This window comes from Heterodontus francisci, chromosome 1 (genome assembly GCF_036365525.1).
Source record: "Heterodontus francisci isolate sHetFra1 chromosome 1, sHetFra1.hap1, whole genome shotgun sequence".
Lineage (NCBI taxonomy): Eukaryota > Metazoa > Chordata > Chondrichthyes > Heterodontiformes > Heterodontidae > Heterodontus > Heterodontus francisci.
The window spans coordinates 9,541,958-9,559,622 of record NC_090371.1 but is presented as its reverse complement, the minus strand read 5'-3'; the positions used below and the strand labels follow the sequence as shown (position 1 = coordinate 9,559,622).

The window sequence follows — 17,665 nt, the reverse complement described above, 5'->3', positions numbered from 1 at the left end:
TTATTTGCAGAATCCTGGTTTGGGTCTGACACAAAACATCGTTACATTGGAGTTCTGATGCTCACCCTCACCCCTCAGTAAGTTCCCAGTAGACATGCATCTGTCAAAGAGTCTCATAAAACCTCATCTCTCAGTCTCAGACAGACCCTCCTCACTCCCTCAATGTCTCAGACCCTCCTCACTCCCTCAGTGTCTGACAGACCCTCCTCACTCCCTCAATGTCTGACAGACCCTCCTCACTCTCTGTGTCTGACAGACCCTCCTCACTCTCTCAATGTCTGACAGACCCTCCTCACTCTCTGTGTCTGACAGACCCTCCTCACTCTTTGTGTCTGACAGACCCACCTCATTCCCTCAGTGACTGACACACCCTCCTCACTCCCTCAGTGTCTGACAGATCCTCCTCATTCCCTCAGTGACTGATACACCCTCCTCATTCCCTCAGTGTCTGACAGACCCTTCTCGTTCCCTCAGTGTCTGACAGACCCTCCTCATTCCCTCAGTGACTGATACACCCTCCTCATTCCCTCAGTGTCTGACAGACCCTTCTCGTTCCCTCAGTGTCTGACAGACCCTCCTCACTCCCTCAGTGACTGGCAGACCCGCCTAGCTCCATGTCTGACAGACACTCCTCATTCCCTCAGCGTCTGACAGACCCTCCTCAATCCCTCAGCGTCTGACAGACCCTCCTCATTCCGTCAGCGTCTGACAGACCCTCCTCATTCCCTCTGTGTCTGACAGACCCTCCTCATTCCCTCAGTGTCTGACAGACCCTCCGCACTCTTTCAGTGTCTGACAGACCCACCTCATTCCCTCAGTGACTGACACATCCTCCTCACTCCCTCAGTGTCTGACAGACCCTCCTCACTCCCTCAGTGTCTGACAGACCCTCCTCACTCCCTCGGTGTCTGACAGACCTTCCTCACTCCCTCAGCGTCTGACAGACCCTCCTCATTCCCTCAGCGTCTGACAGACCCTCCTCATTCCCTCAGCGTCTGACAGACCCTCCTCATTCCCTCAGCGTCTGACAGACCCTCCTCATTCCCTCAGCGTCTGACAGACCCGCCTCACTCTCTGTGTCTGACAGACCCGCCTCTCTCTCTCTCAGCATCTGACAGACCCTCCTCATTCCCTCAGCGTCTGACAGACCCTCCTCATTCCCTCAGCGTCTGACAGACCCTCCTCATTCCGTCAGCGTCTGACAGACCCTCCTCATTCCCTCAGTGTCTGACAGACCCTCCTCATTCCCTCAGTGTCTGACAGACTCTCCGCACTCTTTCAGTGTCTGACAGACCCACCTCATTCCCTCAGTGACTGACACATCCTCCTCACTCCCTCAGTGTCTGACAGACCCTTCTCATTCCCTCAGTGTCTGACAGAATCTCCTCACTCCCTCAGTGACTGGCAGACCCGCCTAGCTCTCGCATGTCTGACAGACCCTCCTCATTCCCTCAGTGTCTGACAGACCCTCCTCATTCCCTCACTGTCTGACAGACCCTCCTCATTCCCTCAGTGTCTAACAGACCTTCTTCATTCCCTCAGTGTCTGTCAGACCCTCCTCACACTCTGTGTCTGTCAGACCCTCCTCACACTCTGTGTCTGTCAGACCCTCCTCACACTCTGTGTCTGTCAGACCCTCCTCACACTCTGTGTCTGTCAGACCCTCCTCACACTCTGTGTCTGACAGACCCTCCTCACACTCTGTGTCTGACAGACCCTCCTCACACTCTGTGTCTGACAGACCCTCCTCACACTCTGTGTCTGACAGACCCTCCTCACACTCTGTGTCTGACAGACCCTCCTCACACTCTGTGTCTGACAGACCCTCCTCACACTCTGTGTCTGACAGACCCTCCTCACACTCTGTGTCTGACAGACCCTCCTCACACTCTGTGTCTGACAGACCCTCCTCACACTCTGTGTCTGACAGACCCTCCTCACACTCTGTGTCTGACAGACCCTCCTCACACTCTGTGTCTGACAGACCCTCCTCACACTCTGTGTCTGACAGACCCTCCTCACACTCTGTGTCTGACAGACCCTCCTCACACTCTGTGTCTGACAGACCCTCCTCACACTCTGTGTCTGACAGACCCTCCTCACACTCTGTGTCTGACAGACCCTCCTCACACTCTGTGTCTGACAGACCCTCCTCACACTCTGTGTCTGACAGACCCTCCTCACACTCTGTGTCTGACAGACCCTCCTCACACTCTGTGTCTGACAGACCCTCCTCACACTCTGTGTCTGACAGACCCTCCTCACACTCTGTGTCTGACAGACCCTCCTCACACTCTGTGTCTGACAGACCCTCCTCACACTCTGTGTCTGACAGACCCTCCTCACACTCTGTGTCTGACAGACCCTCCTCACACTCTGTGTCTGACAGACCCTCCTCACACTCTGTGTCTGACAGACCCTCCTCACACTCTGTGTCTGACAGACCCTCCTCACACTCTGTGTCTGACAGACCCTCCTCACACTCTGTGTCTGACAGACCCTCCTCACACTCTGTGTCTGACAGACCCTCCTCACACTCTGTGTCTGACAGACCCTCCTCACACTCTGTGTCTGACAGACCCTCCTCACACTCTGTGTCTGACAGACCCTCCTCACACTCTGTGTCTGACAGACCCTCCTCACACTCTGTGTCTGACAGACCCTCCTCACACTCTGTGTCTGACAGACCCTCCTCACACTCTGTGTCTGACAGACCCTCCTCACACTCTGTGTCTGACAGACCCTCCTCACACTCTGTGTCTGACAGACCCTCCTCACACTCTGTGTCTGACAGACCCTCCTCACACTCTGTGTCTGACAGACCCTCCTCACACTCTGTGTCTGACAGACCCTCCTCACTCTCTGTGTCTGACAGACCCTCCTCACTCTCTGTGTCTGACACACCTGCCTCTCTCTCTCTCAGCGTCTGACAGACCCTCCTCATTCCGTCAGCGTCTGACAGACCCTCCTCATTCCCTCAGCGTCTGACAGACCCTCCTCATTCCCTCAGCGTCTGACAGACCCTCCTCATTCCCTCTGTGTCTGACAGACCCTCCGCACTCTTTCAGTGTCTGACAGACCCACCTCATTCCCTCAGTGACTGACACATCCTCCTCACTCCCTCAGTGTCTGACAGACCCTTCTCATTCCCTCAGTGTCTGACAGAATCTCCTCACTCCCTCAGTGACTGGCAGACCCGCCTAGCTCTCGCATGTCTGGCAGACCCTCCTCATTCCCTCAGTGTCTGGCAGACCCTCCTCATTCCCTCAGTGTCTGACAGACCCTCCTCATTCCCTCAGTGTCTAACAGACCTTCATTCCCTCAGTGTCTGTCAGACCCTCCTCACACTCTGTGTCTGACAGACCCTCCTCACTCTCTGTGTCTGACACACCCTCCTCACCCCCTCAGTGTCTGACAGACCCTCCTCACTCCCTCTTTGCCCCTGTGTAATGGAAATGGGATGAAGGGGTTCAGTATTTCCTGAGCTACTAGCACCTCTGCTGAAAAATTCTAAAATCCGTATGTAATAGTTATTGCCATTTTCTGTATTTAGGATGCTGAGCTGTTGTAAGCGTAATTATGGTCATGGGGCTGTTGGGGTAATTATGGTCATGGGGCTGTTGGGGTAAATATGGTCATGGGGCTGTTGGGGTAATTATGGTCATGGGGCTGTTGGGGTAAATATGGTCATGGGGCTGTTGGGGTAATTATGGTCAGGGGGCTGTTGGGGTAATTATGGTCAGGGGGCTGTTGGGGTAATTATGGTCATGGGGCTGTTGGGGTAATTATGGTCATGGGGCTGTTGGGGTAATTATGGTCATGGGGCTGTTGGGGTAATTATGGTCATGGGGCTGTTGGGGTAATTATGGTCTGGAGGCTGTTGGGGTAATTATGGTCATGGGGCTGTTGGGGTAATTATGGTCAGGGGGCTGTTGGAGTAAATATGGTCATGGGGCTGTTGGGGTAATTATGGTCAGGGGGCTGTTGGAGTAAATATGGTCATGGGGCTGTTGGGGTAATTATGGTCAGGGGGCTGTTGGAGTAATTATGGTCAGGGGGCTGGGGGTAATTATGGTCTGGAGGCTGTTGGGGTAATTATGGTCATGGGGCTGTTGGAGTAAATATGCTCAGGGGGCTGTTGGGGTAATTATAGTCTGGAGGCTGTTGGGGTAATTATAGTCTGGAGGCTGTTGGGGTAATTATAGTCTGGAGGCTGTTGGGGTAATTATGGTCAGGGGGGTGTTGGGGTAATTATGATCAGGGGGCTGTTGGGGTAATTATGGTCTGGAGGCTGTTGGGGTAATTATGGTCAGGGGGGTGTTGGGGTAATTATGGTCATGGAGCTGTTGGGGTAATTATGGTCAGGGGGCTGTTGGGGTAATTATGGTCATGGGGCTGTTGGGGTAATTATGGTCGGGGCTGTTGGGGTAATTATGGTCAGGGGGCTGTTGGGGTAATTATGGTCATGGGGCTGTTGGGGTAATTATGGTCGGGGGTGTTGGGGTAATTATGGTCAGGGGGCTGTTGGGGTAATTATGGTCAGGGGGCTGTTGGGGTAATTATGGTCAGGGGGCTGTTGGGGTAATTATGGTCAGGGGGCTGTTGGGGTAATTATGGTCAGGGGGCTGTTGGGGTAATTATGGTCAGGGGGCTGTTGGGGTAATTATGGTCAGGGGGCTGTTGGGGTAATTATGGTCAGGGGGCTGTTGGGGTAATTATGGTCAGGGGGCTGTTGGGGTAATTATGCTCAGGGGGCTGTTGGGGTAATTATGGTCAGGGGGCTGTTGGGGTAATTATGGTCAGGGGGCTGTTGGGGTAATTATGGTCAGGGGGGTGTTGGGGTAATTATGGTCAGGGGGCTGTTGGGGTAATTATGGTCAGGGGGCTGTTGGGGTAATTATGGTCTGGAGGCTGTTGGGGTAATTATGGTCAGGGGGCTGTTGGGGTAATTATGGTCTGGAGGCTGTTGGGGTAATTATGGTCTGGAGGCTGTTGGGGTAATTATGGTCAGGGGGCTGTTGGGGTAATTATGGTCTGGAGGCTGTTGGGGTAATTATGGTCTGGAGGCTGTTGGGGTAATTATGGTCAGGGGGGTGTTGGGGTAATTATGGTCATGGAGCTGTTGGGGTAATTATGGTCAGGGGGGTGTTGGGGTAATTATGGTCATGGAGCTGTTGGGGTAATTATGGTCAGGGGGCTGTTGGGGTAATTATGGTCTGGAGGCTGTTGGGGTAATTATGGTCAGGGGGCTGTTGGGGTAATTATGGTCATGGGGCTGTTGGGGTAATTATGGTCGGGGGTGTTGGGGTAATTATGGTCATGGGGCTGTTGGGGTAATTATGGTCAGGGGGCTGTTGGGGTAATTATGGTCAGGGGCTGTTGGGGTAATTATGGTCAGGGGGCTGTTGGAGTAATTATGGTCATGGGGCTGTTGGGGTAATTATGGTCATGGGGCTGTTGGGGTAATTATGGTCATGGGGCTGTTGGGGTAATTATGGTCCGGGGGCTGTTGGGGTAATTATGGTCAGGGGGCTGTTGGGGTAAATATGGTCATGGGGCTGTTGGGGTAATTATGGTCATGGGCTGTTGGGGTAATTATGGTCATGGGGCTGTTGGGGTAATTATGGTCATGGGGCTGTTGGGGTAATTATGGTCATGGGGCTGTTGGGGTAATTATGGTCATGGGGCTGTTGGGGTAATTATGGTCAGGGGGCTGTTGGAGTAATTATGGTCTGGAGGCTGTTGGGGTAATTATGCTCATGGGGCTGTTGGGGTAATTATGCTCATGGGGCTGTTGAGGTAATTATGGTCATGGGGCTGTGGGGGTAATTATGGTCATGGGGCTGTTGAGGTAATTATGGTCATGGGGCTGTGGGGGTAATTATGGTCAGGGGGCTGTTTGGGTAATTATGGTCAGGAGGCTGTTGGGGTAATTATGGTCATGGGGCTGTTGGGGTAATTATGCTCATGGGGCTGTTGAGGTAATTATGGTCATGGGGCTGTGGGGGTAATTATGGTCATGGGGCTGTTGAGGTAATTATGGTCATGGGGCTGTTGAGGTAATTATGGTCATGGGGCTGTGGGGGTAATTATGGTCAGGGGGCTGTTTGGGTAATTATGGTCAGGAGGCTGTTGGGGTAATTATGGTCATGGGGCTGTTGGGGTAATTATGGTCTGGAGGCTGTTGGGGTAATTATGGTCTGGAGGCTGTTGGGGTAATTATGGTCAGGGGCTGTTGGGGTAATTATAGTCTGGAGGCTGTTGGGGTAATTATGGTCATGGGGCTGTTGGGGTAATTATGGTCATGGGGCTGTTGGGGTAATTATGGTCAGGGGCTGTTGGGGTAATTATAGTCTGGAGGCTGTTGGGGTAATTATGGTCATGGGGCTGTTGGGGTAATTATGGTCATGGGGCTGTTGGGGTAATTATGGTCTGGAGGCTGTTGGGGTAATTATGGTCAGGGGGCTGTTGGAGTAAATATGGTCGGGGGCTGTTGGGGTAATTATGGTCAGGGGGCTGTTGGGGTAATTATGGTCAGGGGGCTGTTGGGGTAATTATGGTCAGGGGGCTGTTGGGGTAATTATGGTCAGGGGGCTGTTGGGGTAATTATGGTCAGGGGGCTGTTGGGGTAATTATGGCCAGGGGGCTGTTGGGGTAATTATGGTCAGGGGGCTGTTGGAGTAAATATGGTCGGGGGCTGTTGGGGTAATTATGGTCAGGGGGCTGTTGGGGTAATTATGGTCAGGGGGCTGTTGGGGTAATTATGGTCAGGGGGCTGTTGGAGTAATTATGGTCAGGGGGCTGTTGGAGTAAATATGGTCTGGAGGCTGTTGGGGTAAATATGGTCTGGAGGCTGTTGGGGTAAATATGGTCTGGAGGCTGTTGGAGTAAATATGGTCTGGAGGCTGTTGGGGTAAATATGGTCAGGAGGATGTTGGGGTAAATATGGTCAGGAGGATGTGGGGGTAAATATGGTGGGGGCTGTTTGGTAATTATGGTCGGACGCTGTTGGGGTAATTATGGTCTGGAGGCTGTTGGGGTAATTATGGTCTGGAGGCTGTTGGGGTAAATATGGTGTGGAGGTGGAGTAAATATGGTGTGGAGGCTGTGGGGGTAAATATGGTGGGGGCTGTTGGGGTAATTATGGTCTGGGGGCTCTTGGGTAAATATGGTGGGGGCTGTTGGGGTAATTATGGTGTGGAGGCGGAGTAAATATGGTGTGGAGGCTGTGGGGGTAAATATGGTGGGGGCTGTTGGGGTAATTATGGTCAGGGGGCTCTTGGGTAATTATGGTGGGGGCTGTTGGGGTAATTATGGTCTGGAGGCTGTTGGGGTAAATATGGTCTGGGGGCTCTTGGGGTAAATATGGTCTGGAGGCTGTTGGGGTAATTATGGTCAGGGGGCTGTTGGGGTAATTATGGTCTGGAGGCTGTTGGGGTAATTATGGTCAGGGGGCTGCTTGGGTAATTATGGTCAGCGTGCTGTTGGGGTAATTATGGACCGGGGGCTGTTGGGGTAATTATGGTCAGGGGGCTGCTGGGATAATTATGGTCAGGGAGCTGCTGGGGTAATTATGGTCAGGGGGCTGCTGGGGTAATTATGGTCAGGGGGCTGCTGGGGTAATTTTGGTCAGGGGACTGTTGGGTAATTACGGTCAGGGGACTGTTGGGTAATTACGGTCAGGGGACTGTTGGGTAATTACGGTCAGGGGACTGTTGGGTAATTACGGTCAGGGGACTGTTGGGTAATTACGGTCAGGGGGCTGCTGGGGAAATTACGGTCAGGGGTCTGCTGGGGTAATTTTGGTCGGGGACTTGGGTAATTATGGTCAGGGGGCTGCTGGGGTAATTTTGGTCGGGGGACTTGGGTAATTTTGGTCAGGGGACTGTTGGGTAATTATGGTCATGGGGCTGTTGGGGTAAATATGGTCTGGAGGCTGTTGGGGTAATTATGGTCAGGGGGCTGTTGGGGTAATTATGGACCGGGGGCTGTTGGGATAATTATGGTCATGGGGCTGTTGGGGTAATTATGGTCATGGGTCTGTTGGGGTAAATATGGTCTGGAGGCTGTTGGGGTAATTATGGTCAGGGGGCTGCTGGGGTAATTATGGTCAGGGGGCTGCTGGGGTAATTATGGACCGGGGGCTGTTGGGGTAATTATGGTCAGGGGGCTGCTGGGGTAATTATGGTCAGGGGGCTGCTGGGAAATTATGGTCAGGGTGCTGTTGGGGTAATTATGGACCGGGGGCTGTTGGGGTAATTATGGTCAAGGGGCTGCTGGGGTAATTATGGTCAGGGGGCTGCTGGTGAATTATGGTCAGGGTGCTGTTGGGGTAATTATGGACCGGGGGCTGTTGGGGTAATTATGGTCAAGGGGCTGCTGGGGTAATTATGGTCAGGGGGCTGCTGGGGAATTATGGTCAGGGTGCTGTTGGGGTAATTATGGTCAGGGGGCTGCTGGGGAATTATGGTCATGGGGCTGTTGGGGTAATTATGGTCATGGGGCTGTTGGGGTAATTATGGTCATGGGGCTACTGGGGTAATTATGTTCATGGGGCTGTTGGGTAATTATGGTCAGGGTGCTGTTGGGGTAATTATGGTCAGGGGGCTGTTGGGCTAATTATGGTGGGGCTGTTGTAATTATGGTCATGGGGCTGTTGGGGTAATTATGGTCTGGAGGCTGTTGGGGTATTTATGGTCTGGAGGCTGTTGGGGTAATTATGGTCAGGGGCTGTTGGGGTAATTATGGTCATGGGGCTGTTGGGGTAATTATAGTCTGGAGGCTGTTGGGGTAATTATGGTCATGGGGCTGTTGGGGTAATTATGGTCATGGGGCTGTTGGGGTAATTATGGTCTGGAGGCTGTTGGGGTAATTATGGTCAGGGGGCTGTTGGAGTAAATATGGTCGGGGGCTGTTGGGGTAATTATGGTCAGGGGGCTGTTGGGGTAATTATGGTCAGGGGGCTGTTGGGGTAATTATGGTCAGGGGGCTGTTGGGGTAATTATGGTCAGGGGGCTGTTGGGGTAATTATGGTCAGGGGGCTGTTGGGGTAATTATGGTCAGGGGGCTGTTGGGGTAATTATGGTCAGGGGGCTGTTGGGGTAATTATGGTCAGGGGGCTGTTGGGGTAATTATGGCCAGGGGGCTGTTGGGGTAATTATGGTCAGGGGGCTGTTGGGGTAATTATGGTCAGGGGGCTGTTGGAGTAAATATGGTCGGGGGCTGTTGGGGTAATTATGGTCAGGGGGCTGTTGGGGTAATTATGGTCAGGGGGCTGTTGGGGTAATTATGGTCAGGGGGCTGTTGGGGTAATTATAGTCAGGGGGCTGTTGGAGTAAATATGGTCGGGGGCTGTTGGGGTAATTATGGTCAGGGGGCTGTTGGAGTAAATATGGTCTGGAGGCTGTTGGGGTAAATATGGTCTGGAGGCTGTTGGGGTAAATATGGTCTGGAGGCTGTTGGAGTAAATATTGTCTGGAGGCTGTTTGGGTAAATATGGTCAGGAGGATGTTGGGGTAAATATGGTCAGGAGGATGTGGGGGTAAATATGGTGGGGGCTGTTTGGTAATTATGGTCGGACGCTGTTGGGGTAATTATGGTCTGGAGGCTGTTGGGGTAATTATGGTCTGGAGGCTGTTGGGGTAAATATGGTGTGGAGGCGGAGTAAATATGGTGTGGAGGCTGTGGGGGTAAATATGGTGGGGGCTGTTGGGGTAATTATGGTCTGGGGGCTCTTGGGTAATTATGGTGGGGGCTGTTGGGGTAATTATGGTCTGGAGGCTGTTGGGGTAAATATGGTCTGGGGGCTCTTGGGGTAAATATGGTCTGGAGGCTGTTGGGGTAATTATGGTCAGGGGGCTGTTGGGGTAATTATGGTCTGGAGGCTGTTGGGGTAATTATGGTCAGGGGGCTGCTTGGGTAATTATGGTCAGCGTGCTGTTGGGGTAATTATGGACCGGGGGCTGTTGGGGTAAATATGGTCTGGGGGCTCTTGGGGTAAATATGGTCTGGAGGCTGTTGGGGTAATTATGGTCTGGAGGCTGTCGGGGTAATTATGGTCAGGGGGCTGCTGGGGTAATTATGGTCAGGGGACTGTTGGGTAATTACGGTCAGGGGACTGTTGGGTAATTACGGTCAGGGGACTGTTGGGTAATTACGGTCAGGGGGCTGCTGGGGAAATTACGGTCAGGGGTCTGCTGGGGTAATTTTGGTCGGGGACTTGGGTAATTATGGTCAGGGGGCTGCTGGGGTAATTTTGGTCAGGGGACTGTTGGGTAATTACGGTCAGGGGACTGTTGGGTAATTACGGTCAGGGGACTGTTGGGTAATTACGGTCAGGGGACTGTTGGGTAATTACGGTCAGGGGGCTGCTGGGGAAATTACGGTCAGGGGTCTGCTGGGGTAATTTTGGTCGGGGGACTTGGGTAATTTTGGTCAGGGGACTGTTGGGTAATTATGGTCATGGGGCTGTTGGGGTAATTATGGTCAGGGGGCTGCTGGGGTAATTATGGTCAGGGGGCTGCTGGGGTAATTATGGTCATGGGGCTGTTGGGGTAATTATGGTCATGGGGCTGTTGGGGTAATTATGGTCTGGAGGCTGTTGGGGTAATTATGGTCAGGGGGCTGTTGGAGTAAATATGGTCGGGGGCTGTTGGGGTAATTATGGTCAGGGGGCTGTTGGGGTAATTATGGTCAGGGGGCTGTTGGGGTAATTATGGTCAGGGGGCTGTTGGGGTAATTATGGTCAGGGGGCTGTTGGGGTAATTATGGTCAGGGGGCTGTTGGGGTAATTATGGCCAGGGGGCTGTTGGGGTAATTATGGTCAGGGGGCTGTTGGAGTAAATATGGTCGGGGGCTGTTGGGGTAATTATGGTCAGGGGGCTGTTGGGGTAATTATGGTCAGGGGGCTGTTGGGGTAATTATGGTCAGGGGGCTGTTGGAGTAATTATGGTCAGGGGGCTGTTGGAGTAAATATGGTCTGGAGGCTGTTGGGGTAAATATGGTCTGGAGGCTGTTGGGGTAAATATGGTCTGGAGGCTGTTGGAGTAAATATGGTCTGGAGGCTGTTGGGGTAAATATGGTCAGGAGGATGTTGGGGTAAATATGGTCAGGAGGATGTGGGGGTAAATATGGTGGGGGCTGTTTGGTAATTATGGTCGGACGCTGTTGGGGTAATTATGGTCTGGAGGCTGTTGGGGTAATTATGGTCTGGAGGCTGTTGGGGTAAATATGGTGTGGAGGTGGAGTAAATATGGTGTGGAGGCTGTGGGGGTAAATATGGTGGGGGCTGTTGGGGTAATTATGGTCTGGGGGCTCTTGGGTAAATATGGTGGGGGCTGTTGGGGTAATTATGGTGTGGAGGCGGAGTAAATATGGTGTGGAGGCTGTGGGGGTAAATATGGTGGGGGCTGTTGGGGTAATTATGGTCAGGGGGCTCTTGGGTAATTATGGTGGGGGCTGTTGGGGTAATTATGGTCTGGAGGCTGTTGGGGTAAATATGGTCTGGGGGCTCTTGGGGTAAATATGGTCTGGAGGCTGTTGGGGTAATTATGGTCAGGGGGCTGTTGGGGTAATTATGGTCTGGAGGCTGTTGGGGTAATTATGGTCAGGGGGCTGCTTGGGTAATTATGGTCAGCGTGCTGTTGGGGTAATTATGGACCGGGGGCTGTTGGGGTAATTATGGTCAGGGGGCTGCTGGGATAATTATGGTCAGGGAGCTGCTGGGGTAATTATGGTCAGGGGGCTGCTGGGGTAATTATGGTCAGGGGGCTGCTGGGGTAATTTTGGTCAGGGGACTGTTGGGTAATTACGGTCAGGGGACTGTTGGGTAATTACGGTCAGGGGACTGTTGGGTAATTACGGTCAGGGGACTGTTGGGTAATTACGGTCAGGGGACTGTTGGGTAATTACGGTCAGGGGGCTGCTGGGGAAATTACGGTCAGGGGTCTGCTGGGGTAATTTTGGTCGGGGACTTGGGTAATTATGGTCAGGGGGCTGCTGGGGTAATTTTGGTCGGGGGACTTGGGTAATTTTGGTCAGGGGACTGTTGGGTAATTATGGTCATGGGGCTGTTGGGGTAAATATGGTCTGGAGGCTGTTGGGGTAATTATGGTCAGGGGGCTGTTGGGGTAATTATGGACCGGGGGCTGTTGGGATAATTATGGTCATGGGGCTGTTGGGGTAATTATGGTCATGGGTCTGTTGGGGTAAATATGGTCTGGAGGCTGTTGGGGTAATTATGGTCAGGGGGCTGCTGGGGTAATTATGGTCAGGGGGCTGCTGGGGTAATTATGGACCGGGGGCTGTTGGGGTAATTATGGTCAGGGGGCTGCTGGGGTAATTATGGTCAGGGGGCTGCTGGGAAATTATGGTCAGGGTGCTGTTGGGGTAATTATGGACCGGGGGCTGTTGGGGTAATTATGGTCAAGGGGCTGCTGGGGTAATTATGGTCAGGGGGCTGCTGGTGAATTATGGTCAGGGTGCTGTTGGGGTAATTATGGACCGGGGGCTGTTGGGGTAATTATGGTCAAGGGGCTGCTGGGGTAATTATGGTCAGGGGGCTGCTGGGGAATTATGGTCAGGGTGCTGTTGGGGTAATTATGGTCAGGGGGCTGCTGGGGAATTATGGTCATGGGGCTGTTGGGGTAATTATGGTCATGGGGCTGTTGGGGTAATTATGGTCATGGGGCTACTGGGGTAATTATGTTCATGGGGCTGTTGGGTAATTATGGTCAGGGTGCTGTTGGGGTAATTATGGTCAGGGGGCTGTTGGGCTAATTATGGTGGGGCTGTTGTAATTATGGTCATGGGGCTGTTGGGGTAATTATGGTCTGGAGGCTGTTGGGGTATTTATGGTCTGGAGGCTGTTGGGGTAATTATGGTCAGGGGCTGTTGGGGTAATTATGGTCATGGGGCTGTTGGGGTAATTATAGTCTGGAGGCTGTTGGGGTAATTATGGTCATGGGGCTGTTGGGGTAATTATGGTCATGGGGCTGTTGGGGTAATTATGGTCTGGAGGCTGTTGGGGTAATTATGGTCAGGGGGCTGTTGGAGTAAATATGGTCGGGGGCTGTTGGGGTAATTATGGTCAGGGGGCTGTTGGGGTAATTATGGTCAGGGGGCTGTTGGGGTAATTATGGTCAGGGGGCTGTTGGGGTAATTATGGTCAGGGGGCTGTTGGGGTAATTATGGTCAGGGGGCTGTTGGGGTAATTATGGTCAGGGGGCTGTTGGGGTAATTATGGTCAGGGGGCTGTTGGGGTAATTATGGTCAGGGGGCTGTTGGGGTAATTATGGCCAGGGGGCTGTTGGGGTAATTATGGTCAGGGGGCTGTTGGGGTAATTATGGTCAGGGGGCTGTTGGAGTAAATATGGTCGGGGGCTGTTGGGGTAATTATGGTCAGGGGGCTGTTGGGGTAATTATGGTCAGGGGGCTGTTGGGGTAATTATGGTCAGGGGGCTGTTGGGGTAATTATAGTCAGGGGGCTGTTGGAGTAAATATGGTCGGGGGCTGTTGGGGTAATTATGGTCAGGGGGCTGTTGGAGTAAATATGGTCTGGAGGCTGTTGGGGTAAATATGGTCTGGAGGCTGTTGGGGTAAATATGGTCTGGAGGCTGTTGGAGTAAATATTGTCTGGAGGCTGTTTGGGTAAATATGGTCAGGAGGATGTTGGGGTAAATATGGTCAGGAGGATGTGGGGGTAAATATGGTGGGGGCTGTTTGGTAATTATGGTCGGACGCTGTTGGGGTAATTATGGTCTGGAGGCTGTTGGGGTAATTATGGTCTGGAGGCTGTTGGGGTAAATATGGTGTGGAGGCGGAGTAAATATGGTGTGGAGGCTGTGGGGGTAAATATGGTGGGGGCTGTTGGGGTAATTATGGTCTGGGGGCTCTTGGGTAATTATGGTGGGGGCTGTTGGGGTAATTATGGTCTGGAGGCTGTTGGGGTAAATATGGTCTGGGGGCTCTTGGGGTAAATATGGTCTGGAGGCTGTTGGGGTAATTATGGTCAGGGGGCTGTTGGGGTAATTATGGTCTGGAGGCTGTTGGGGTAATTATGGTCAGGGGGCTGCTTGGGTAATTATGGTCAGCGTGCTGTTGGGGTAATTATGGACCGGGGGCTGTTGGGGTAAATATGGTCTGGGGGCTCTTGGGGTAAATATGGTCTGGAGGCTGTTGGGGTAATTATGGTCTGGAGGCTGTCGGGGTAATTATGGTCAGGGGGCTGCTGGGGTAATTATGGTCAGGGGACTGTTGGGTAATTACGGTCAGGGGACTGTTGGGTAATTACGGTCAGGGGACTGTTGGGTAATTACGGTCAGGGGGCTGCTGGGGAAATTACGGTCAGGGGTCTGCTGGGGTAATTTTGGTCGGGGACTTGGGTAATTATGGTCAGGGGGCTGCTGGGGTAATTTTGGTCAGGGGACTGTTGGGTAATTACGGTCAGGGGACTGTTGGGTAATTACGGTCAGGGGACTGTTGGGTAATTACGGTCAGGGGACTGTTGGGTAATTACGGTCAGGGGGCTGCTGGGGAAATTACGGTCAGGGGTCTGCTGGGGTAATTTTGGTCGGGGGACTTGGGTAATTTTGGTCAGGGGACTGTTGGGTAATTATGGTCATGGGGCTGTTGGGGTAATTATGGTCAGGGGGCTGCTGGGGTAATTATGGTCAGGGGGCTGCTGGGGTAATTATGGACCGGGGGATGTTGGGGTAATTATGGTCAGGGGGCTGCTGGGGTAATTATGGTCAGGGGGCTGCTGGGAAATTATGGTCAGGGTGCTGTTGGGGTAATTATGGACCGGGGGCTGTTGGGGTAATTATGGTCAAGGGGCTGCTGGGGTAATTATGGTCAGGGGGCTGCTGGGGAATTATGGTCAGGGTGCTGTTGGGGTAATTATGGACCGGGGGCTGTTGGGGTAATTATGGTCAAGGGGCTGCTGGGGTAATTATGGTCAGGGGGCTGCTGGGGAATTATGGTCAGGGTGCTGTTGGGGTAATTATGGTCAGGGGGCTGCTGGGGAATTATGGTCAGGGTGCTGTTGGGGTAATTATGGTCATGGGGCTGTTGGGGTAATTATGGTCATGGGGCTGTTGGGGTAATTATGGTCATGGGGCTACTGGGGTAATTATGTTCATGGGGCTGTTGGGTAATTATGGTCAGGGTGCTGTTGGGGTAATTATGGTCAGGGGGCTGCTGGGGTAATTATGGTCATGGGGCTGTTGGGGTAATTATGGTCATGGGGCTGTTGGGGTAATTATGGTCATGGGGCTACTGGGGTAATTATGTTCATGGGGCTGTTGGGTAATTATGGTCAGGGTGCTGTTGGGGTAATTATGGTCATGGGGCTGTTGGGGTAATTATGGTCATGGGGCTACTGGGGTAATTATGTTCATGGGGCTGTTGGGTAATTATGGTCAGGGTGCTGTTGGGGTAATTATGGTCAGGGGGCTGCTGGGGTAATTATGGTCATGGGGCTGTTGGGGTAATTATGGTCATGGGGCTGTTGGGGTAATTATGGTCATGGGGCTACTGGGGTAATTATGTTCATGGGGCTGTTGGGTAATTATGGTCAGGGTGCTGTTGGGGTAATTATGGTCAGGGGGCTGCTGGGGTAATTATGGTCAGGGGGCTGCTGGGGTAATTATGGTCAGGGGGCTGTTGGGCTAATTATGGTGGGGGCTGTTGTGGTAATTATGGTCAGAGGGCTCTTGGTGTAATTATGGTCATGGGCTGTTGGGGTAATTATGGTCAGGGGGCTGTTTTGGGGGTAAATGCATTCAAGGCGTTGTTTTGGGGGTAATTACGGTCATGGGGCTGTTGTGCTTCAGATGTTCTGACTCTTTGTTCTGATCTTCCTCCTTTCCAGAATCCTCAGTGAGCTGAAACTGCGAGATCCCAGATTTCCGAATGTTTCCTATGGAGTTTTAATCCACAAAGTCATTACAGGATCTCCAGCCTATCTGTAAGGAGCAGAGTGAGGGTGGGAAATTGGGAGATGGGGTAAATGGGATAGGGGCAAGGGGTGAGGGAGTGAATGTGGGGAGGGAGGTGGGGTGCAAGGGCCAGTGGGGGAGAGGGGGTGAATGAGTTTGGGGGGGCTGAATGGGCGGGGTGTGTGAATGGGATGGGGCGGGAGAGGGAGTAAATGCGATGGGGAAGGAGTGAATGGGATGGGGAGAAGAGGGGGTGACGGGGAGGGGTGAATGGGATGGGGGAGGAGAGGGGATGACGGGGTAGGGGATGAATAGGATGGGGGAGGAGAGGGAGTGACGGGGTGAATGGAATGGGGGAGGGGGTGAATGGAATAGGGGAGGAGAGGGGATGACGGGAAGGTGGTGAATGGGATGGGGGGGAGGGGGTGAATGGGATGGGGGTGGAGAGGGGATGACGGGGGAGGGGGTGAATGGGATGGGGGAGGAGAGGGGGTGAAGGGGAGGGGTGAATGGGATGGGGGTGGAGAGGGGATGACGGGGGAGGGGTGAATGGGATGGGGGGGAGGGGTGAATGGGATGGGGTGTGGACTGATTTGTTTAACAGTTTAACTCGGGTCTATCTCTGTTTTTCTGAGGTCACTGTGATTGGGGCCTGGGCGATGATCATCTTTCCCTCGCTCCGCCTGGTGGTACTCGCCCCACCCTGAGCCCTCCCCAGGACTTCCCCCTCCTGCTCTGCTCTCTGACTTTTTTCCCCCCCCCCCCGCCGCCCCAAATTCTCCCCCCCAACCCTCTGCTCATTACTGTCTCTCGCTCTGACCTGTTTGCTCTGCTGATTTCCTCTGTTATCCGAAACAGAGCTGGTGTGAGACCAGGAGACATTGTCGTGGAGATAAATGGACGAGTGGTGAAGACGGCGGAGGATGTTTACCGGGCGGTTCACCAGGAGAACTCACTGACTGTGATTGCACGGAGAGGCAGTGAGGAGCTGATGATTAACATTGTCCCCGAGACCCCCGAGTGATGGAGTGAGGGAAACAGTGACAGGGTGAATTGTGCAGCAACGAGTCAGCCCAGGCAAACGAGGAAATGACAGAACTCAGCCTGCACCTCAACTTGGACAGTTTTTATTTTGTAATCCATAGCGCTGAGATCAGGAGCAGGAGGTCGGTTTATGTTCAGATATAATTTTCATTTACTATAAATCTTGCCTGTTGGAGAGGAGAGGGAAGGGATGGGAAGATGGGGAGTGTTCACTGTGATCATGGCCTGGGTCTCATTCTACACTACAGTCTGGTGATTAAAGCAAGGCCTGCAGGGCTATTTAACCTGCCGGGGAGGGTACACTGGCCCCCTGCCAGGGCGGAAACATTGTTATTTCCCAGTGTAAGTGGATCATGTTTTTTAATAAAATTAGATCTGTCACTATGTGCATCTGTTTAATATTCCAGTCCTAGGGGATTACAGCGAGGTTCGATGGGCCTCCAGATCTTCCTCACCCCTCCAGCGCCTGCTCCCCTGCTGGCCCCCCCCCCCCTCCACTTCCCCCCTCCGCCCCCCCTGCTCCCCCTCTCCACCCCCTGCTCCCCCTCTCCGCCCCCTGGTCCCCGTCTCCGCTCCCCCTGCTCCCCCTACTCCTGCCCCCTGCTCCCCCACCCCCCCTGCTCCCCCATTTGCATGAACTTTCCACTCACATTGTGGAAGGTGAAGACTGAGAAAACTCAATTTTG

At 53.0% G+C, this 17,665-nt stretch overlaps 1 protein-coding gene across 1 annotated transcript in view; it reads left to right on the top strand.

Annotated features, from left to right (window-relative positions):
* Positions 1 to 17,360, top strand: part of LOC137367502 (serine protease HTRA2, mitochondrial-like) — a 62,094-nt gene extending 44,734 nt beyond the window's left edge. Inside the window, exons 6-8 of the mRNA XM_068028650.1 lie at positions 11 to 77; positions 15,869 to 15,964; positions 16,794 to 17,360. Coding sequence (XP_067884751.1) covers positions 11 to 77; positions 15,869 to 15,964; positions 16,794 to 16,959 — 329 coding nt within the window. The 3' untranslated portion in view covers positions 16,960 to 17,360. The remainder of the gene's footprint in view (positions 1 to 10; positions 78 to 15,868; positions 15,965 to 16,793) is intronic.
* Positions 17,361 to 17,665: the final 305 nt, after the last annotated feature.